Raw genomic sequence first — 22,199 nt, forward strand, 5'->3', positions numbered from 1 at the left:
AGCATTAACGGTTGAGCTTAATTTATATTTCATTAAAGCGTTAAAAAAAAATGAACTCAGCTCAGTTTGCAACCAAACTTGGAGGAATCACTGGCGGGAACATGAATAGAGATGAACTTTAACTAGTTTTACTTTCTGATTTACTTGCTTGATGGTTGTTGGAGAACTCTAAAGTAATTTGCGCACTTTGCAGAGCCAAATTCAAATTGCATATTATTTGTAAAGGCGTATATGAGTGCAAAATTCCCTGCTCAAGTTCCCTCCACGGGGCCTTGCGAATCAACCCATCTGAAGTGTAATGCTTGTGGGCACAGCGAAACCTGGAGGTGAGAAGTTCTGAGAATTGTTTCTATGAGTCCATTTTGATCGTTTTAACAGTTGTATTTTACAGGAGAAGCATTCTATTCAAGGATCAAAGAAAGCTATTAGAACAGTCTCTGATTCTAAATATTCTATTTGATAAATTTACATTCATTTCAAGATTTTACACAAGTAAATATCTGCTACAAGCTCTGAAGAAAAAAGTTGAAGCCGAAGTACAGAAATGTGATTAACTCAATGTTGCATTAACAAGTAACCACCTCAATATTGTTATTAGAGATTGTACAGGTTTATGCATTGCTGTGATGTACAAAAGCAATGTACAATATTGCAACCTTTTTGTATCGCCAACCTCCCCACAATATCGTGATAATTATCGTATCGTGAAATTCATATTGTGATAATATTGTATCGTGATGTTTGGATATCGTTACATCCCTAACAGCTGGGAAACACAGCAGGCAGAGGGCACTAATTAGCAACACATATGGGGAGGGGAGAGACACACAGGTGGATGAGGTTAACTATGACGAGACCAGGGGAAACAAAACCAGACAAAAGACAACATAAACACCCCAAACTAAACCAAAACCCAACCCACCAAAACCGAAACATGACAAGCTTGACTCATCACAAGCATACCAGCAGGTTGAGATGGTTGACAATTCAAAACAGTACATGAGAATCAGCACACACAAAGAGTTATACCAAGTAAACAGACTTCCCTATGGTGTAGCGACTAGCGAGTGCTCTCGCCATATTCCAAAAGTTCTGCAGGGCCTATGGGTGGTCATCTGCTACTTGGGTGATGTTTTGTTTTCTGGACGGGACACTGAGGCACACATGACAAAATTGGAAGATATGTTAAAAAGGTTGGAAGTACTTATACGGGTCAAAAGAGAGAAGCTTTCTTTCAGCATAGTGTGTCTACTTATGCCGATGTCAGACTACGGGATTTTTTTGTTTTACACGACAGTTGCGCTGTCACATTACCCGACAAATTCGCTCCGTGTTGTGGATGGGACGTGTACTCACACTATACGTCTAAACGCGACAAGACACCAGCCGATCATCGCGTGTGTTATTGAAAGCACTACTGGATCTTGCACGTCGGAGGAGGCTGTGGATGACTTGGATGACGATGACTGGGAGGTGGAAGAAGATGATGGCGGAGGTGAGAGCGAGGACGAGGAAGGGGGTGCAGATGGAGGTGAGAGCGAGGACGAGGAAGGGGGTGCAGATGAACGTGACTGTGAGGATGAAAATACCGAGTGGCTCTCCAAAAATAAACAAATAATGTGGTCTTCCACACATGAGGTGGCCGGCCATTATGTCCCCTCCCCCATTCCGACTCCAGGGCCAACATTGTATGCAACAGCCAGGATCAGCAGCCCTGAATCTGCATTAGATTTGTTTTTCACCGAGGCCATCCTGCAACGGATTTTGCAGATGACTAACCTCCAAGGACGCAGGTCAGTCACTGCTTGGAGGGTGCTGACTGTTGAGGAGCTACGTGCATATTTGGGGCTGGTGATCCTGGCTGGGGTGTACAAATCACAACATGAGTCAACGAAGAGCTTGTGGAAAAATGATACTGGACGCCCCATATTTTCCAAAGCGATGGCACATGGGCGTTTCTGCCAAATAAATAGGGCACTTAGATTTGATGATAGGCTCCTCAGGCCACACCGTCGCCATCTAGATAAACTGTCACCTATCAGTGACATTTGGAGTATGTGGCTTGAGCTCCTTCCCAAAATGTTCAATCTTGGGAGGGATATATGCATCGACGAACAGCTCGTCTCGTTTTCGGGCCGATGCTCATTTAGGCAGTACATGCCATCAAAACCCGCAAAATATGGACTCAAAATATGGACACTCTGCGATGTATCTACTGCTTACGCCTGGAGCATGCAGTTGTACACCGGAAAGCCGACTGGAGGCCAGCGAGAAAAAAAACAGGCGATGAGGGTCGTTTTGGACCTATGCTCCGAATTGGAAGGCCACTCACTGACTGTTGACAATTTTTTTACATCTTTCCCCCTGGCGGCTGCACTAAAAAAAAAAAAAATGGCATTGACAGGAACAGTCAGAAAAAACAAGGCTGAGCTTCCTCCACGGCTCCGGGACATGAATGGCCGAGAAGTCTTTTCCAGCCTTTTTGCTTTCACAAAAGATCATACTCTGGTCTCTTACATTGCAAAGAAGAGGAAAAACGTCCTCATCCTGAGCACGCGGCACCGAGAACCGGAGGTGATAGAGATGGGGAAAAAAAAGCCCGTGGTCATTGAAAAATACATGTGCAAAGGTGCTGGACCAGGTAAGCACATGTTTTGCATATCAAGGTTTGTCTTTGTAAAAGCTGTCCATAAAAGCTGTTTTGCCATCTGATGATTTTGTATGTGTGTGTGTTTTCCAGGCCTGTGCCACATACTCCTTTTTTTTTTTTTTTTTTTTTTTTTTTTTTGAAGAGCTCAGAATTGTTCATTCGGTAGTCTTACCGATTCAACGTCTTGTCATCATTGCTCTTTTTTTTTTTTTTTTTTTTTTTTTTTTTTGTGTGTGTATGTGTGCGTGCGTTTGCGTGCGTTTGCGTGCGTGCGTTTGCGTGTGTGCGTTTGCGTGCGTTTGCGTGCGTGCGTGCAAATACGTATAAATTTATACTCATTCATTCACCTAAAACCTTATAAATATCCCATTACCCTTCGCCTTAACCAGGTACTTCAGAATCTTGCCAGAGTCGTGAGATTTAAATGGTCAGGAGACCAGAGAAAAGGTCAGAAAAAAAAGAAATAAAGAGAAAAGAAAGGTAAATCAAAGTGACATCCAGCACCGACCAAACACTTCCTGCCTTCCCCATGATTACAAAATCAAAGTCTTACGCCAACCCCGGAAGCCTCTAAATTCCAGCAAATTTAGCGAGATCTCAAGAGCCCAGAGGAAAAACTAAAGAGAGGAAGGAGGGAAGGATCGATAAGGCAGAGTGAGATCAATAGAAGCCAGTACATCCAATCCATCAAAGTGAAGTCCAGCACCAACAAGACCCCTCCTGCGTGGTTACAAAACCAGAGTCTTATGCCAACCCCAGAAACCTCATACTTCTAATAAATTAAGATCTCAAGTGACCAGAGGAAAAACTAAAGAGAGGAAGGAGGGAAGGATAGATAAAGCAAAGTGAGAACCACAGACACCAGCACCAACTGATTCAAGGGGCTGTGGGAGGGAGAGGGTACTTCTGTTGAGTTTCAGTAGATGCTGGTGCGACGGATCTGGCATGCATAAGGACCACCACCAAAGAAAGAAGCCGTCAACTGCGGTCCAGCAAAGCGAGCACCCCCCCCCCGGAATCCCCAGGCCGCGGCAGCACCAAGGCCACCCCCAAGCCACCCGAGCGGACACCGGTCGGCGAGCCGACCCAGACACCCGGAACACCCCCGCCCCAGCCCCGGCCCACACCCCCGAGCCCAAGGCCGCAGAACGAGGCCCAGCGGGCCCCCACAGCGCCCCACCGGTCCCCAGCCCCCATCCCCCCACGACCCCCCCGCACCCCACCCAAACCCGCCATCCACCACGACCCAGGCCCCACCACCCCCGACCCCCAAACCCCCGAACACACCCCGACCCCCAGCACCCAACCCCCCACCCACCCATACCTCCACCCCCCCCCCAAACAAGCCGCCCCCCCCCCCCCCGACGGCCGCCACCCCCCCCCGCGAACCCGGCCCCCCGCGAGAACCCCCCCCGGAAACCGGCACCGGGCAGCAGCGCAGAGAGGGAAGATGTGCCCACCCCACCTCCAGCCGCGCGAGATTTGCACAGCGGCGGGAGGGGGGAAGCAGAGGAGGAAGCACCAGGGGAGAAGGCGGAACACCAGAACACCGAGCCCGGTGGGGAGAGGCCCCGGTCGTCACGCCAGAGTACTAGTGACACCTAACCCTGTTACTGAGTCCGCCAGCTCGCCGACTGGCGAGCTCTACCCTTACACCGTGAATGTGGCCCCACCCAGTGTATATACAAGTGTGTGCGTGTGGTGCATTAAAATTGGGAGCAGGTGAGTCGGAGCAGAGGGAAAAAATTTCCCCTACTCCGACACACCCGTATCCCCCCCCCCACATACTCCTGCCGCCGGCGGGCACAGAGGTGGCCCATGTGTGTTTTCCATCACATGTTGGACATTTCGTGCTTCAACGCGTTTGTGCTCTTCACCACCATATACCCGGAATGGAACAAGAAGAAAAGCTACAAGCGGCGGCTCTTCCTCGAGGAGGTCGGCAAGGCTCTAATTGGGCCTGAAATGTTGAGACGGGAACCACTGGATTTTGCCGAAGGTTTGGTGGAGGAGTCAGATCAACAAGCTGGACCCTCGGCCAAGCGTAAGCAATGTGGACTTTGCACAAAGCCACTTCGTGCTTCGAATGTTTGTGCAAAGTGTGGTACTTACATCTGTAAAAAACATATCAAGACCCATTGTCTGAATTGTTGAATGAAAAAAAAGGTACCACTGGTGTTCAGTTAGTTTAGTTAGTTGGTGTTTTGTTGTGCTGTTTTTTGTGTTCATGAATTCTATTTGTTCGTTCATATTTGTTATAAAGTGTTATTCATAAATTCTGTTATCAAAATCAGTTATTGTGACTTTTTGACCCTCTTGTTCCCAAAAAAGTTTACTGTTAACATAATACTTCTATTATTGTCCATAGGGGGCATTGAAAATAAATAAATAAATAAATAAATAAACTATATATGTTTAGATAGGTCTAGTGCCACTGAACATTTTGAGTGGTTGAAATTGAAAAAATATTCATAAATGACTGAGTTATGACACTTCAAAGGAAAAGCCATTTTTTTGGACAAAATAACAAGAGTTTAGTTTTTTTGAGAAAACTACCATCGTGTAAAAACTGGGCATGCAAAATAAATTCTGTTTTCATGACTTCTAATCTTATTCAAGCCTCTAACTATGTCATATGAAATATTCAAATGAGACTTTTATTTTCTATATATGTACAGCATAATTAGTCTTGCTATTAGAATAGCACTGCTATTATTGTCCACAGGGGGCATTGAAAATAAATACATAAATACAAAACTATATATGTATAGATAGGTCTGGTGCCACTGAACATTTTGAGTGGTTGGAATTGAAAAAATATTCATAAATGACTTAGTTATGACACTTCAAAGGAAAAGACATTTTTTGGACAAAATAACAAGAGTTTAGTTTTTTTTAGAAAACTACCATTGTGTAAAAACTGGGCATTCAAAATAAATTCTGTTTTCATGACTTATGATCTTATTCAAGCCTCTAACTATGCCATATTAAATATTCAAATTAGACTTTTATTTTATACATATATGTACAACATGGTTAGTCTTGCTATTAGAATAACACTGCTATTATTGTCCATAGGAGCATTAAAAATAAATAAATAAATACAAAACTATATATGTATAGATAGGTCTGGTGCCACTGAACATTTTGAGTGGTTGGAATTGAAAAAATATTCATAAATGACTTAGTTATGACACTTCAAAGTAAAAGCCATTTTTTGGACAAAATAACAAGAGTTTAGATAAGATTTCATTTGGCCCGAGGGGATATATATATATATATATATATATATATATATATATATATATATATATATATATATATATATATATATATATATATATAAATATTATATTATTATATAATATATAGATTGACATCACCGTTGCCTGACGGGTTGCACGGATGCGTGCGCGCTCCATGCAGCCGCAGCACTGCACGGGGTGCTTTTTGGGTTTTTTTTTCCCCCTCGAGATGCACCTGTCTGACCCCATCCCATAAAATATCCAGGGGATAAATAAATAAATAAATACATAAACGAATAAATAAACAAATGTATACAGAAATAAAAAGAGCTATAAAGTGCTGTTCAGTGTGTGATTGACGTTTCGCTCCCTCTTGCTATTGGTCAATGCTGTGGAACCAAACGGACGACGACGTAGGTATGTCACATGATGCGTCAAGACGAGCAAAAATTCTAACATGCTAGACTTTCGTCGTGAACCGTCCCGGACAACAGGCGCCCAGTCGCTGAACGTGTCACACTACACGGGCGACGCTACGTCAAGACAACCCGAAATCGTTTACGACATGCCCCGTTTGTCCACGACACGTCGGTCGGGCTAAAATCGGGCTGTTTTGTGTAGTCTGACATCGGCAGTAAAGCATGTTATTGACACAATGGGTATTCAACCCATACAGGAAAAACGTGAGGGAATAGCCAAAGCCGCGGTTCCTTCTACGACGATTGTCGATTGTTGTTTTTGTTATTATTAAGTTACTATGGCGAATTCATTCCAAATCCTTCAACATTGATTCTCCCTATGACAGGACTCCTTCAAAAAGAAGTCAAGTGGGAGTGGTCTGCATCGAGTCAAAATGTGTTTGGGGAAGCTAAAAAGCAACTCCTTTCCAGCCAAGTCCTTGTTCACCACAATCCAGACTTTCTCCTCATACTAGCATGTGACGCATCACCTGTAGGAATAGGTGCAGTGATTTCAGTGAACTGCCTGATATTCTAATTTTTTGACAGGCACCTGTAAAAAAACCTGCTGCACCTGCTGCCTTCCCCATCTTCCTTGATGTAACCTTTACCTGGATGGACTTGCTTCCCCTTTCAGGGCTGATACCGATGAGGTGCCTAAAAAGAAATAATAGAGAAAGAATACAAGATATTAGCTGAGGTACGCAAAAATAATTTATTTGCATTTGATGTGAAATCTAATTGCATTAATTGAATAAAAAATTAAGATGAGGTGAAGTCAGCTTCCCGAGACATTAGCACACCCAGTCAAAGTGGGCAGCACTCACAAACAGCAATAGCCTGATTCCATATGAGACAGATGGCAGTATAAAGCAGATAAAGAGAGATATGCCTTTACTTCATTTCTCTTCGTTTTTTCTTTCCTTCTTTTACTAGCTAGTCACTGCTTGCTTTGCTTGGCCTGACCGCATACCACTGCTTTGATGTGCATAGAGATACACAGTAGACGCAACTGTAATTTTACGTTAATATACAGACCTGGCTTATAATAAATTACAATTAAATATTCTTGACCAAAGCTAGGAAAGGGACAACATGCTCAATATTACTGACAAAACATTTACTTTTGAACAAACTCGAGCATCCTTTCAGCTTCTTCCTGGTATTGCAGGTTGAACACAGAATGTAGCAAAAAGTGCAGCAAGCCCTGTGTTGAAGATTTTTTTTGGTATACAGTGGTACCTCTACTTCCGAAATTAATTGGTTCTGGAAGAAAGTTCTTAAGTAGAAAATTTTGTAAGTAGAGACGCATTTTCCATGCAAATGCCCTAATCCGTTCCAAGCCTCCCAAAATTCAGACATAAATGTTTTATAAAGCATAAAAATCCATTAAAACATGTAAAAAATACATGTTACAATTAGATTATTGCACAATAAATGAGAGTTGTGCATAATGTAAAAAACAAAGAATAGAGTAAAGAATAAAAATTATGGTCATTTACCTTTTTAACTGCTGTCCTATCGTTTTTTGCCCTCTTTGGTTCATGTTCTCCTCTCTCAGAAGTGTTTTTTTTTTTTTTGCCTGGTGTTTTGTAAAGAACTGATCCATTGATGTTTGCATTTTTTTTTTTTAAACAGTCCTTCGGAAATGTCAAAGGCAAACATCATCTTAGTGAGCAAACGCCCGACTGGTGAACACTTTTTCTGGGCGATTCTTTTAAACTAATTCTGAAACTTCCGGTATGGTGAGGCATCTTATTTTTTTATTATTATTATTATTTTATTTTTTTTAAAGGCCCGTCTCGTCGCAATTAAAATCTTACTGTGCCTTCATCAATCACCAGTTTGAATTTTTGCACAAATTTGTTGGCCGTTAGTTCATACATTTACAAAAAACACCTCATGGGCCGCGGGATGAATGATAAGGACGCTGTATAGACACCGATCTAGTATACGCTCATAAGGCGCTTTCACACCGCAGGAACTTATGATGGAACTTCCATATGTTCCGGGGGAGTTTGTCCAAAGTTTGCGTTCACACACAAAACCAGTTCCGGGTCTGGGGGGGTCGGAACGGTACTACCTAAGTTCCTAGGCATGAGGAGGGTATTTGGGTGTACCCTGAACGACACAAGGTGGGGGCGTGTTGTCTAGTGTGTTATGATTGGTTGACTGGATGAGGAGGTGTGTCGTTTTGGTTAGATGATTTTTTTTTTTTCCCGCGGTAAAACCGCCATTTCTTCTTTACTATACTCTATCGGGCGCGACGACTTTTTCTTCAAACGTTTCGGCAATGGAAGGATTAAAAAAACCGAGAGGTGGACGGACGAGGAAGTACAGGCTCTCCTGAGCAAACATGGGACGAGGAGACCCAACGGCACTTCGAAAGTCCAACAAGAAACGATAATAACCGCGAAGCTAGCAGAGTTAACATTACACACACAAAAGCAGGTGAGGGAAAAACTAAAGAAACTCAGACAGGACTAAAGGAAACTCAAGGACCACAACAACCACAGTGGAAATGACCGCAAAATTAATAAATGTATGAAAGACTGGACGACATTCTCGGCCACCGGATGGGTTGTACCACCAATAGTACAAAGGAGGACTCTGCAATCACCATACTGGAAGCAATGTGCAAGGACACGGCAGTGTGCGAGGATTCATTGCCAACAGCCTTGCTAACACACGAAGGTAAGACAGAATTGCCTCATGCACATCTTTGTATATATATTTATTTAGGTCGATGCTTGGTCGCAACGTGGCTTTTACACCGCGCTAGCATTAAACTGTTAGCGTAGCATGTTAGCTTAAGCTTGGCAAAGTCACGCATCCAGGGCAACTCCGAGCCCATGTAATGTGAAATCATTCCTAAATCAATTAACCTAGTAAACGAAAGGTATTGTAGGCAGCTAACGCCGAAATAGCCCTGCTTTCAGTGACGAAATTGAAAAGCTTCGTGAAAAGGACGTGTGGAAGCTAGGCATACTATTCACTGTTAAAAGCAAAACAACCACTTCGTTTTTTTTTTGTTTTTTTTTCCCCTTAATACAAAGCTCTGCATTCAACGTAACTAAAACGTTTTAACTTGTTAGCCTCATCACCTAACAACTCATAAAAAAAAACAAAAAAACAAAAAAAACAACTCATAAACAGTTCTAGGGAAACTGAAACGTAAGAAAAATAATGTTATGTACTGTGACTTACAGCTGGACCTTCTCTGTGCTCTCCTTTACGTTATGATGCCTCACTGAACAGTCCTGGTATGTTTCATTTCATTTTATATAACTTCAAAAGCTTCATTTAAAACTTTTAAAGCAACACCCCACTCACAATTAATTTTGCTTCGTTGAATAAGGCAGTGTGTTTGTTTGTTTATTGGACATTATAAACAAATGAGTAGCAGTTAACATTTTAAAAGAAAGAAGAAACTTATTGCAATCATTCATAATAGTTTACATGTTCAAAGGAGTAGAAAGAAGTTAAAAACTTGTCTAGTCCTACCCATTCTTTATATCTACTGACTCATTTCATAAAAAAAAAAAAAAAAAAAAGTACATTACTGGAATGTATTAATTTACTACACATTTTCTTTTACTGGAATGTACTAAAAGAAAATGTGTAATCCTGCTTGTGTAAACAATTGCACATTAACACATGCGTGCATTTGTCATTAACGTATGTACATGAAATTCATAGGCATACACAATAATAAATCCTCATACTCACATATACAATTTTCATTTCACTCATAATGGTGCATTGAGAAAGGGAAAAAAAAAAAGTTACATTCCTGCAATTTTACTAGTGTGTATTGCCTAAAAAAGCTTCAAGTGCATGCCGCCATATTTGGCAATGTAGTGTGGCATATTCTGTTCTGTAACTATGAAAAATGAAAGTTAATTAACGTGAGTGCCGTGTTTTACCCCTACCTAAATCATTGTACTGTACTCTTACTCATTGCACGAATCTGTTGAAACCGTTTAAGTCGATGCGTTAGGAAGGTACAAGCGAGGATGGTCCGTCCACAAGCAGAAACTGCGCCACTCGAACAGAGTTTCCTGCCCCTTTGTCAAGTTCCAATAAGTTCAAAGGCATGTAACTGGAAGCTCATCAAAAGTATTTACTGTCACTCATTGTACATTTACATCCCTATAGGTTAGCGGACACGGGACCGAGACCACCTATTTTTGGAATACCTGCACCAATTTGATGAAAAGAAGGGGGAGTCCACGAGTGCAATGTTCTTAGAAGAAATGCAGTTGCACAAGGAGGACCTTGAACTCAGACGCGAGCAGCACAAGGAGGAAGTTGACCTCAGATGCGAGGAGCGCAAGGAAGATCGACACGTGGCACATGAGCTGGTTGAACAAAGGCACAACGGAGAGTTCCAAATGGGCTTCCTGGCAGTCCAAAACAGACTTGTGGACACAAATAAGCCAAATGCATAAGTAATAAATGCTTTTGTTTTCATATCACTTTTGTGGTTCTGTTTTTTTTTCCACACGAATAAAAACTTATGCTCAATGAATTCTTTTTAATGTTTTTATTTTTGACAAACAGTAATGCAAACATAATTACAGCGTCCCACCATTCAGAGGTCCTGATGTTCTTCCACTCCCTGCGCGGAACACACCCAGATTGGTAGAAGTGGCAAATCTGAAACAGAAACACAACAAATTAATAAATGTTAATATCTACATTAATTACTTTTGTGCAACAGCCTTGTGATTTACATGACAGAATACCTTAAAATAGCGGAATATGCACCAATTTATGGCCCTATGATAAACCACTGGCTTGAGGTGGCAATCTGACACTTCCAAAATCAGCACTTTTCCCAAAATCCCGGCACCTTTGTTCTAACATTCGTGCATCGTCAAAGAAAGAAAGCCATTTCAAAACTTTGGATCGGTCAATCATGTGTTTAACAGAAAAAACAAAAAAAACAAAAAACATGCGGACAGACTAACAATACATCCAGGTCCAACGGTATTATGAAATACGCAGCGTACATGTAGCGTGAACAGCAACTCACCATCAAGCCCTATTTTGCCGTGAATTGCACGAGAACTAGGCAGGAAACACCAGTTTCCAGCGATTGCCCTTTTCATGGCAGAAAGTACGACAAAATATCCACAAACGACCGACGCGTGGGGACACACGCAAGTAGACGTGCAACTGAACGCGCCAGTCATACGTTGTGTTTAAGGCACTAATACACTCTGTAACTTCATTTTTTTTTTTCGTGTTCTCCACCTTGCAAGGGGAGCTCCGTTACATGTTACAGCTTAATTCCGATGTGAAATAAATTTCGTATAATTGTGTGTTTAAACCTTACCAGTGCACGTCTTCGTGCTTGCAGGTTTGACTGTCTTTCCAAGTGAGCAAGTCCTGCCCATTTCTCATCTTGATGTGGTAATACGGCGGGTCCCAATGGTTCTCATCAACCTTTCCCGTGAAGTTCTAATTGCTGCAAACACAACTCTGTACAACATGACAGGGAAAACGAAAAGATGATATGCCTTGTATCATAACAAATGGCGATGGAGGGTCAAAGGTCGCGTTTTTCAACGTCACACTGGTTGTTTGTCATTCAGTTTTACCGGTACCGCCACTTGCTGGACAGGCGGGGTAGTGCTGTTTTTTTTCCTCCCCTGACATACGTCATCAGTCTCATTTGAATAAACTACCCTGCCTGCTTTCATGCCGTGTGAACGCAAACTCGTGGGCCGCTCACAAGTTCTTCGGACCCGGAACTGACTCTACCATGAACTCAAAGTTCCTGGGCTTTTTGGTGTGAAAGCGCCTTATATAGATACCTATGGTAGAGGTTCCTATTATCCTATCCAATGGGATGCCAGAAAGATGCACAAACACCGATCTAGTATTTACGCTCATAGGTACCTATGGTAGGAAATAGCCATAGCCGAAAGTATGCTGCTGTAGCGAGTAGTGACGGAAGTCGGAGGCGGAGTGTTGAAGCCCGGAGCCAAAGACTGGCGTTTTATTGACATCAGCTTCTCAGCTTCCCTTCATCCTAACTTCCCGTGGGTGAATTATGTTCCCATCACTACACTGCGTTCGGTAATGTATTTTTACCTTTCGTATCTAGAAATTTCTTTCGTAACAAGAGGCAATATTTTCCCGTTGAGGTGTTTCGTAACTCGAAAATTTCGTATGAAGAGACGTTCGTAAGTAGAGGTTCCACTGTATTCACACGACATGTCCTTCGATGCTGATCATCCAATGGTCCAATGTGACTCCATCACCAGCAACTGATGCAGACAATTTGGGAAACAAATATGGCTATGAGGACTCATATGAGGATATAACGTAATGCTTTTATGAAACTTACCCAGTAGGATGAGCCGTGGAGTGGCTGGGAGGGTCAGGATGCGCTCAACATCAGTTGCGGTGGAGGACATCTGCAGAACGTAGACAACAGTGTCCAAATTAAGAATAGAATTGCATGTACAGTCATTGTACACAAAAAAACAATGCTGAATCAAACTTACATCAGTAAAGAGTATCAGTACCTCTGTTCTCTCATCAAACTAGACCATCAACATCTGGATGATGCGGGGTCAGTTCCCCATCTTGCGACTGTACATCCTTGTTCTTCAGTTTTGTCTGTACGGTAAATACTTCTCTATTCCTTGCCCACATTATTCAATGGATAGCTCCAATGCACGTAAAACACTGATGTCAGTTAGTGACTCAAAGGGACAGTACATACCCCTCACGGTAAAAAGATTGGGCAACTGGATTCTTCAATCTTCAGTTGAAGGTGATGCAGTATGATTGATATGGTTACACTGAAGACAGAATGTTCTTTTCATGAGGTTTATCACTTCTGCCCTCTCATTATGTTCGATTCCTTCCACGTTTGTAGATATTTACCAATTGCTTCTGCTCCAATGTCTCATTGGTTTCTTCAGTTTGAAGATTTGGCTGAAACTGTTGCAACCGTAACAATCAGTTGGCCTCTGCAGTTGTTAAAACTGTCTTGATGTCCGATGTCGTTTGAATGTCCCTGCCCGTTTGGCGCTCTCAATTCGGTTTTCCACTAAAATTAGGAGTGAGGTATAACATCCAAGCAATGATGTCACCTCCTGCTTTCATGTCAGCAAAACTAATACTGCTTAACCATGTTTCGGCAGATGAAAAGACATCCGCTATGTGTAGGGTTAATCACGTACTTACTCATTTCATCAACAAGAATTCCTATCAACTGACGTTGCTTGTCAGAAGCAGTTTGCTTGCTTTTGACAATGGCTGACTGCACTTCCTTCGGCATTTTATCCCATGGGACTTTAAAGGTTTCTAGGGATGTCACCATAAGGGCAACATTGTGATATTAAAACTGCCACAATATCGTCGTCGTCATGTTCACAATATTTAAAGGGAGGATATCTGTTAAAAAAGTCAGGTTGATTTCCATTTGTGCAGTTCTAGCACCCTCTAGTGGCTAGTTTATTAGTGCAATTAAATTTTCAATATGGATGTTTTGGCCTTCTATGTTTGAAATCTATGCTAATTGTCAGATGAAGGGGAACCTAATTTGATTGTGAAGTGATCAATGTGTGCTTGCATTACCAAGTAAGTGCCTTAATATTGTTATTAGAGATTGTAGGTGGTTTATATGCATTGCTGTTATGCACGAAGGCACAATTTTTTTTTTTTACAATATTGTGATCTTTTTTAAATATCGCCAACGCCCCCACAATATTGTGATAATTATCGTATCGTGACCTTCATATCGTGATTATCGTATCGTATTGTGATGTTTGGATATCGTTACATCCCTAAAGGTTTCCATCCATCCATCCATCCATCCATTTTCTTGACCGCTATTTCCTCACAAGGGTCGCTGGGGCTGCTGGCGCCTATCTCAGCTGGCTCTGGGCAGTAGGCGGGGGACACCCTGGACTGGTTGCCAACCAATCGCAGGGCACACAGAGACGAACAACCATCCACACTCACACGCACACCTAGGGACAATTCGGAGCGCCCAATTAACCTGCCATGCATGTCTTTGGAATGTGTCCTCCCGTGACGCTGGTCTGAAAGTTTTTTACTTCTCTTTGTCTTCCGTGGTATCTCCACAAGGGATTGAGACGTATCGGGTACAGGTCTCTTTAAATCCAGTTTGAATTAGCTGTCCTGTCCGTGAAGTGCAATCGTGAGAGCTAACAGGGACAATAGCGTGCACGCGCATGACGTCATGCTCAGAGCCAAAGTTAAAGATTCCGGCCCGAAAGCTCCAACATTTTTTCCTTTTGCAGAAAAGTAGGGCAACAGTCATTGTACCACAGTCGTGCCTCCTGTCCATAATACAATTCTTAAAACATGTGCGGGTGAAAAATATGGTTATTTTAACACTCAAATTTGAGTCTAATCTTGCAATCGTGCACCTTTAACACCTTCAAATAAGTTTAATTAACATTAACAAGTCAAATTAGAGTTACAGTGAAGGTCATGTAGCCTGGATGTGATAAAATTACATTGCATAATGAGTAGGTGAAACATTAACTGACAAAATGGAAATTAAGCATGATTCCTTTGTATTCCTTTGTTTTATAATCAATAGTTAAGTGCTACAATTGGCTGGCAACCAGTTGAGGTTGTAACCCGCCTACTGCCCGAAGCTAGCTGGAATAGGCTCCAGCACCCCCACAACCTTTGTGAGGAGTAAGCAGTTAAGAAAATGGATGGATGGATGGATGGATGGATGGATAGTTAAGGGAATAGAAGAGGGCAAAATTACATGTTGATCACATTTCAATCGTGCACACATGTTCAAATTAAGAACATTCAAAGGACCCCCACCCCCCATGTGAGGAGCAGGTAGCAAATGACAGCCCAGGGAACATGCACACACATACTCAACTCTCAGTGGCTTCAGTAATTAATTAAAACTTCTTGATGGATAGCCAGTAAGGGGGAGGTGTCATTTGGGACATACAAATGTCAACCAACCAACTATCAAAACAGCATACCATTTTCAATCATCACAATCATCATTAATCATCACATTACAGACATAACGCTCGAGTTTGGCAGCGGCCTGTTATACGTGTTATTCTTCCCGACATTTGTGGTTTGAAGTCTGTTCTAGACAAAACATATTTCAGAGCTAAAAGAGGAAAAATGTCATGCCTTAATTAATTTTCCCTAATTAAAATTGCAAGGACCAAAAGTGGTCCCATCCTGAAAGGCCAAATGTATCACTCACCTAGAAAATGTCACTGCCAACAGAGTATTACAAGAGGAAGCAGATAAGGATTTTCACAGCTACATTTCATCACCTTAGACAGTAACATCCTCACATAAAGTACAGTGCAAAGGTTTGCAGCCACTGCTACTTTTGTTTATTTCCACAAAACAAATATAGTAGTTCCACTGTAAATCATGGTGGGGTTTTATGTTCCAGACCACCCCCACGACAGACGAAATCTATGAAGTAGTGGCTGTGGCATTTGCGCACGCTCGGTGAATCGACGCTACGGTGAAATAAATGATGGACAACCAGTGGCTCAACTAAATCAAAACTTTATAGAAACACTATAACTGTTACAACACTTCATGTGATATATCCCCTTCGAAACAAAAGGGTTCCTAACAAACCTAAACTTTCCAAAATAAAAGAAAAATTTTAAAATTTTTAATTTGATTAATCACACATTCAGGTTAGCTCACATGGTTAAGTGCTTGAGCCAGGTGCATTGCAAAGACAATCACACTTTTTAATTTTGATTAACTCTTTCAATACCAGCCATTTTCACTGGAGCAACACCCCTCAATACCAGCCGTTTTCCTGGATTTTGACTGATCTTGCAAGGACCAGAATATTGAGTTCTATTGCTATTTACACGTTATTCATTCATTCATTCATTTATTTATTTATTTATTTACTTATTTATTTATTTATTTCAAATCCGACCTGGGTCGCTTTCATATATGGTCCTAGATCATTTACATATCCGAGTTTTTGCAATGTGACCTCAGTCTGAACGACCAGGCCACATACTGTATATCAGCGGGGAGTAATCCAACGGTTGTGACGTTATATTTGGTTTTAATTAGGGCCCGACCGATTAATCGGCCTTCAATTATAATCAGCCGATTATAACGCTTTCAAAATAATCAACAATCGACCCTAATTTTGCCGATTATTGGACTGTGCTTACCCGGGATTTACACCGGATGTGGTTGCGGTGCGTTCCGGCGACGCAAGCAATTAGATTACATTCATTCGAATGGTGCCGTTTACACCGCTTGCGTGTGCGTTGGGTGTCGACTGCGTCTCAGCTGCGGCGTGCCACAGCCCTTCCGCAAGGATAGACCTATTTTCTATTTTTGCCGGACACCGCAGCGGTTGGCCTCCGGCAAATGGCAAGCTAGCACAAAACACATCGAGCGGGACAGGAAGACCGACGCAGTTTCAAAATAAATTTCCGGTTACCTTTCAAGATAAAACACTCGGCAGCTCTTATTTCGCAAGCATGTTAGCAAAATGTGATGTGGGCGTAGACGGGCCTGGAGTTAACGTGCGAGGTGCTCATTCACGGTTTAGACACCAGCGAACATGGACGAGGAGAGGTTTATATTGGAGGTAGAAAGCCACAAAATAATAAAAGTCCACCTCTATTTCTGCTTCTCTGTTGAGCACAGACTTTCTGTGTGTTTGTCGTTGTTTTTAATGCCACATGATCGCGCGCGGTCACGCGAGACACGGCGGGAAGTGGTCGGCGACGGAGCTGCCGGACCGCAGCTGTGCGGAGCCGGTGTGGATTGGCCCAAAAATTGACGTGTCCAGAGCACGCAGTCAAGACGCACCGCAGCCGCACCGCACACGCAACCGGTGTAAATCCCGGGTTAGTTTTGCACAATGCAATGATGTCCTTCCACTGTTTGTTCACTTAAGTGGAGTTGTGACTTCATTCAATCCTTGAGTCTTCTCTGTCATCTCTAACAGAGTCAACACTGCCAGGCCTGTTTTACTGGAGTGGTCAGAGTGGAGCATTCCAACAAGTTTGTAAAGCGTTTTGAAATTAACAGTGGCTGAACATGTCTTCTGTAAGTAGAACTTGCTTTGTCATGTGAACACGTGCTTTTGTGCACCTGTCTAGTTTTTCGTTTAACGACGCATTGCTAATAAGCAGTGTTGTCACTAACGCATTACTAATTAAAGGTATTAGAGAGGATTTTACTACAAATGAATTTGTCTGATTCACTTAAAAATCGCTTTATCAACCTGTAACAGACTTGTACTTATGGTTAAATTTTTTTTTTTTTAAATCATAAACTCTGGACACCTACAGGTAAGCAGACAGCCAGCAGTTCTACCACGCAAACAGATGAAGTTGGATTTTTAGTAAAAAAGCAGCAGTAAGTGGGAGTGAGCTGAAGAAGTTGTTCGGCGATATGTTGGAGAGGAAATGTCTCTATTGAGTACTGTTGAATTGGCCTCTTTCCGTGCAATAACAGAAAAGATCTCTACTAGCAATAATGCTGAGCTACCCCACAGAATGTCTTTCTCGTCATACCTCGAGAAAGAGTAGCGGTATGCCAAGATGGAGAAAAACCTCAAGGCTGCGCTCAGCAAGGTTGATTTCCTGTCAACCACAAAGGATATTTGTACTGCACATAAGAGTTACATGGGTGTAACATGCCACTGGATTGGCACAAAAACATTACAGCGCAACAAAGCCGCATTAGCATGACGGCATATCTGTGGTAGGCACACCTATGATGTTTTTGGCGCAGAGCTTGAAAACATTCGTGCATCATATGGACTTACAAATAAAGTTGTGGCCACAGTAACAAGATAATGAGTCCAACTTTGTTAAGGCTTTCAGGGTTTATCAGCCTCTAGAATCCATTCACTTACCTTACCTGTTTTGTGTTAATGAAGTTCTTCACATTGCCCATTCTGCCTGTCTCTTATAGAGTACCAAATGTGCCAACATTAAATAAATAAATACACCATTAAATAATTAAATAAAAGTGTCATTAATTAATTAAATTCACTATGCTTTATATATATATATATATATATATATATATATATATATATATATATATATATATATATTGTACTGCCTTCTGGTGAAGGGGACAAAGCATGTTGTTTAATATTAATATTTATATATTAATATATTAATATATTAATCTATATTGTTTCAAACTTTATATAACGTGATTGTAATGCACTTTTATTTTTTGTATGTTGTAGTTTTACAGTTTCATCCAGTAAATTGCCAAAACAGCAAGAGGCTTCTTGGTCTTTATTGGAAAAGCTGTTCGCTATCTGTAGAGCTAGTTCTTAAACACTAGTAAAGACAGAATAGTAAAAAGACATGATCAAAAACCAGCCAAAAGATGACACTGAGGACAACACTGCTGTCTCCCACCACCAAAGTACACCTACAGTCAGCAACTTGGGTGAACTGTGGGAAACAAGATCGAACTGTTCCAACATCTCGCGTGCCAGTCAGCGGTCCACAGCAAGTATGTTGGCAGCCAAAGCACGTGCTAAAGCAGCAGCCGCTCAAGCACAAGCATCTTATGGGGAAAAAGAAGCGGAGATGTTAAAAGCACAAGCCAACATCGAAGCCGAAGCTACGATGAAATAAATGCAGGTTGGCGCTGAGCTCCGCTTTCCTTTAACCTGCTTAAACTGCGTCTTCAGAGTGCAGCCGCCGCAGCCACTGCTGAAACGGAGGTACTGGAGGCAGCAGCCGAGGAGGAAGTTGGAAGCACTTGCTTCCCAAGTGGCAACAAGGAAGTCGTCCAGCATTATTCAATTCCCCCTCCGCCAGTCACCACCACATCAGTAACTGACGCAACTCAGCAAATAGAAAGCAAAGGTGAGTTCGTCCAGAGCAATGTTGATGAACACAGCACACAGTACAGCAAGGACAGTGACTTTGAGTTCCAAGCGGTACCAGTGGCATCATCACCAAAGTACAATGCCACCAGTGCAGCAAACAGTGCCAATGCCCAAAACCCATTCAGAAATACCACCTTTACATCTTATGACCAGCGTCAAACCCCAATGACTACTGATCAAAGATTTCAGCCACACTTTAGGAGTCACTCGCCGAATTTCCATCCCAGACAATCACCGAATTCACAGCCCAGGCAACCACCTTCACGCCCTGTAGTTAGTGCTAATGAGTCAGATTGCACCGCAACAACAGACTTGGTCAAATATCTTGTCCGCAGGGAACTGGTTAGTTCAGGGCTCTTAACATTTGATGATAAACCTGAGAATTACTGGGCCTGGAAAGCATCCTTTCTCAATACAGTAATGGGACTCCATCTATCCCTAAGAGAGGAGTTAGACCTCCTTTGTAAATGGCAAGGCCGCAAATCATCAGAGCAAGCGCAACGAATAGGGGCTGTACACATCTATGATGCAGAAGCTGGCGTTAAAATGGTGTGGCGAAGACTGCAAGACAGCTATGGGTCTCCTGAAGCTATAGAGAATGCTCTACTGAAAAAGCTGGAAGACTTTCCTAAAATAGCAAACAAAGAGAATCACAAGTTGAGGGAGCTAGGTGATCTTCTCACAGAGCTTGATGCAGCCCGCGTAGATGGTTTCTTACCTGGTCTCAGCTACCTAGATACGTCCAGGGGCGTCACTCCTATCATTCAAAAACTCCCATTCCACCTCCAAGAGAAATGGGTCACATCAGCATCCTGTTACAAAGAGCAGTATCATGCGTCTTACCCAACATTCACGGTGTTTGTGAAGTTTGTGTGCGACAAAGCTAAAACTCTTAACGACCCAAGTTTTGCTCCTTTGCTCGCTCCGAATAATTCAATTTTTTTCCAAATTTGATAGATTGAATAAGCCCACATCTAAGACTGCAGTATCTGTCCGAAAAACTGAAACAACTGACACTAATGATAAGAAGGTGCTTGACCCTGACAAACATTGTCCACTTCATAACAAATCACATTCCCTTCGTAAATGTCGTGGCTTCAGAGCAAAGACGCTGGATGACAGGAAAGCATTTCTTAAAGAAAACAGCATTTGTTACAAGTGCTGTTCCTCTGTCAACCACATGGCAAAAAACTGACACACCAGTGTACACTGCAATGAATGTAAGAGCAACAAACATGTTACCGCTCTTCATCCTGGACCAGCACCATGGAAAATTCAAGCTCCAGAATCAGCAACTCCATACGAGCATGGCGGGGAGCAAGCAGAAAGCACCGACTCAGCCATCGTATCAAAATGCACTGAGATCTATGGAAAAGGTAACAGTTCACGCTCTTGCTCCAAAATCTGTCTAGTAAAGATCTATCCTGCAGGCCAGAAAGAGAAAGCAGTGAAAGCCTACGTTGTGTTAGACAAACAAAGTAATAGGTCTTTGGCAAGAACAGAATTCTTTGAGATCTTCAACGTTAACACAGGCACAAAGGTCTACACATTAAAAACCTGCTCAGGCGTAGGTGAAACGAGGGCACGACAAGCAAATGGCTTCATCATAGAGTCTCTCGATAGCAACACTAGTGTTCAGCTTCCCACCTTAATCGAGTGTGACATGCTCCCAGATGATCGATCTGAGATTCCGACGCCAGAGATTGCAGAGCATCACGCTCACCTCAAGCATTTGGCAGACAAGATCCCGGAAATTGATCCAAATGTTTCTATACTGGTTCTTCTCGGCCGTGACATACCCAGAGTGCACAAGGTCAGAGAACACTTCAACGGCCCTCACGATGCCCCGTATGCCCAACGCCTCGACCTCGGCTGGGTCATCATAGGTGAAGTCTGCCTAGGGAGTGCTCACGTGCCGAGCCAGGTCAGTGTTTACCGCACTACAGTGTTGAATAATGGTCGAGCATCTCTCTTGGACTCTTGCCCAAACTCATTCCACATAAAAGAAAAGATTCTTAAAACTGAATACCTTTTTGATTCATTGAACATGGCCAGCTTGAGTGATTTAGTTGAAAATGAGTCTCAGCAAAGAACTGTTCATGAGAACCCCGCGTGATGACAAACCTGCCATGTCAGTGAATGATGAACTGTTCCTAGAGATAATGGATGAGCAAATGTTTAAGGACGAGTCCAACAGCTGGGTGGCACCACTACCCTTCAAACCAAATAGGCGCAGCCTACCCAACAATCGAGGTCAAGCAGTTAAACGTCTCTCTTCACTTTATCGCATGCTTGATAAAAAGCCCCACATGAAAGAACATTTCTTCAACTTCATGCAGAAAATGTTTGAATCAGGACATGCTGAACCATCACCACCACTTGACAATGACCATGAGTGTTGGTACTTACCGCTTTTTGGCGTGCACCACCCTCGCAAACCAAACCAAATACGGGTAGTATTTGACTCTAGTGCCACATATGAAGACACCTCGTTGAACAATGTCCTGTTGAGTGGCCCTGACATAAATAACATGCTTATCGGGGTCCTGCTCCGGTTTCGCAAAGAAGCTGTGGCAGTTTCTGCAGACATAGAGCAAATGTTCTATTGTTTTGTCATTCGTGAAGACCACCGTGACTTTGTCCGTTTCCTGTGGTATGAAGGTAATGACCCAACCAAGCCAATCAGAGAGTACAGGATGACTGTACATGTGTTTGGAAATAGTCCTGCTCCTGCCATCGCGATATATGGCCTTCGGAGGGCTGTGCAGACCACAGAAGAGGAGTACAATGAAAAGGCCAAACAGTTCGTCCTAAAAAATTTCTATGTTAACGACGGGCTGGCTTCCTTTCCCTCACACATTAACGCCATCCAGACTCTGAAAAGCACGAAAGAAATGCTTTCTGACTCAAACATCCGCCTGCACAAGATTCCAACAGTCCTGTTGTAA

General features: G+C 42.5%; 1 protein-coding gene across 1 annotated transcript; it reads left to right on the forward strand.

Annotated features, from left to right (window-relative positions):
• Window positions 1-231: 231 nt before the first annotated feature.
• Window positions 232-22,199, forward strand: LOC144023587 (uncharacterized). Its single transcript, XM_077529222.1, has 7 exons — window positions 232-326; window positions 1,413-2,635; window positions 4,407-4,754; window positions 18,853-18,869; window positions 19,051-19,228; window positions 20,925-21,137; window positions 21,913-22,199. Exons 1-7 carry the CDS (start codon window positions 232-234, stop codon window positions 22,197-22,199), a joined length of 2,361 nt encoding a protein of 786 aa, XP_077385348.1.

This window comes from Festucalex cinctus, chromosome 8, assembly GCF_051991245.1.
Source record: "Festucalex cinctus isolate MCC-2025b chromosome 8, RoL_Fcin_1.0, whole genome shotgun sequence".
Classification (NCBI taxonomy): Eukaryota; Metazoa; Chordata; class Actinopteri; order Syngnathiformes; family Syngnathidae; genus Festucalex; species Festucalex cinctus.

Bases quoted from the DNA above. Each gene is read 5' to 3' on its own strand.
- LOC144023587 (XM_077529222.1), top strand. From the start codon at position 232: ATGAGTGCAAAATTCCCTGCTCAAGTTCCCTCCACGGGGCCTTGCGAA. The intron at 19,229-20,924 runs GTGAGTTCGTCC...ACATGCTCCCAG, and splicing joins TCAGCAAATAGAAAGCAAAG to ATGATCGATCTGAGATTCCG. The intron at 21,138-21,912 runs GTGAAGTCTGCC...TGTGGTATGAAG, and splicing joins CCTCGGCTGGGTCATCATAG to GTAATGACCCAACCAAGCCA.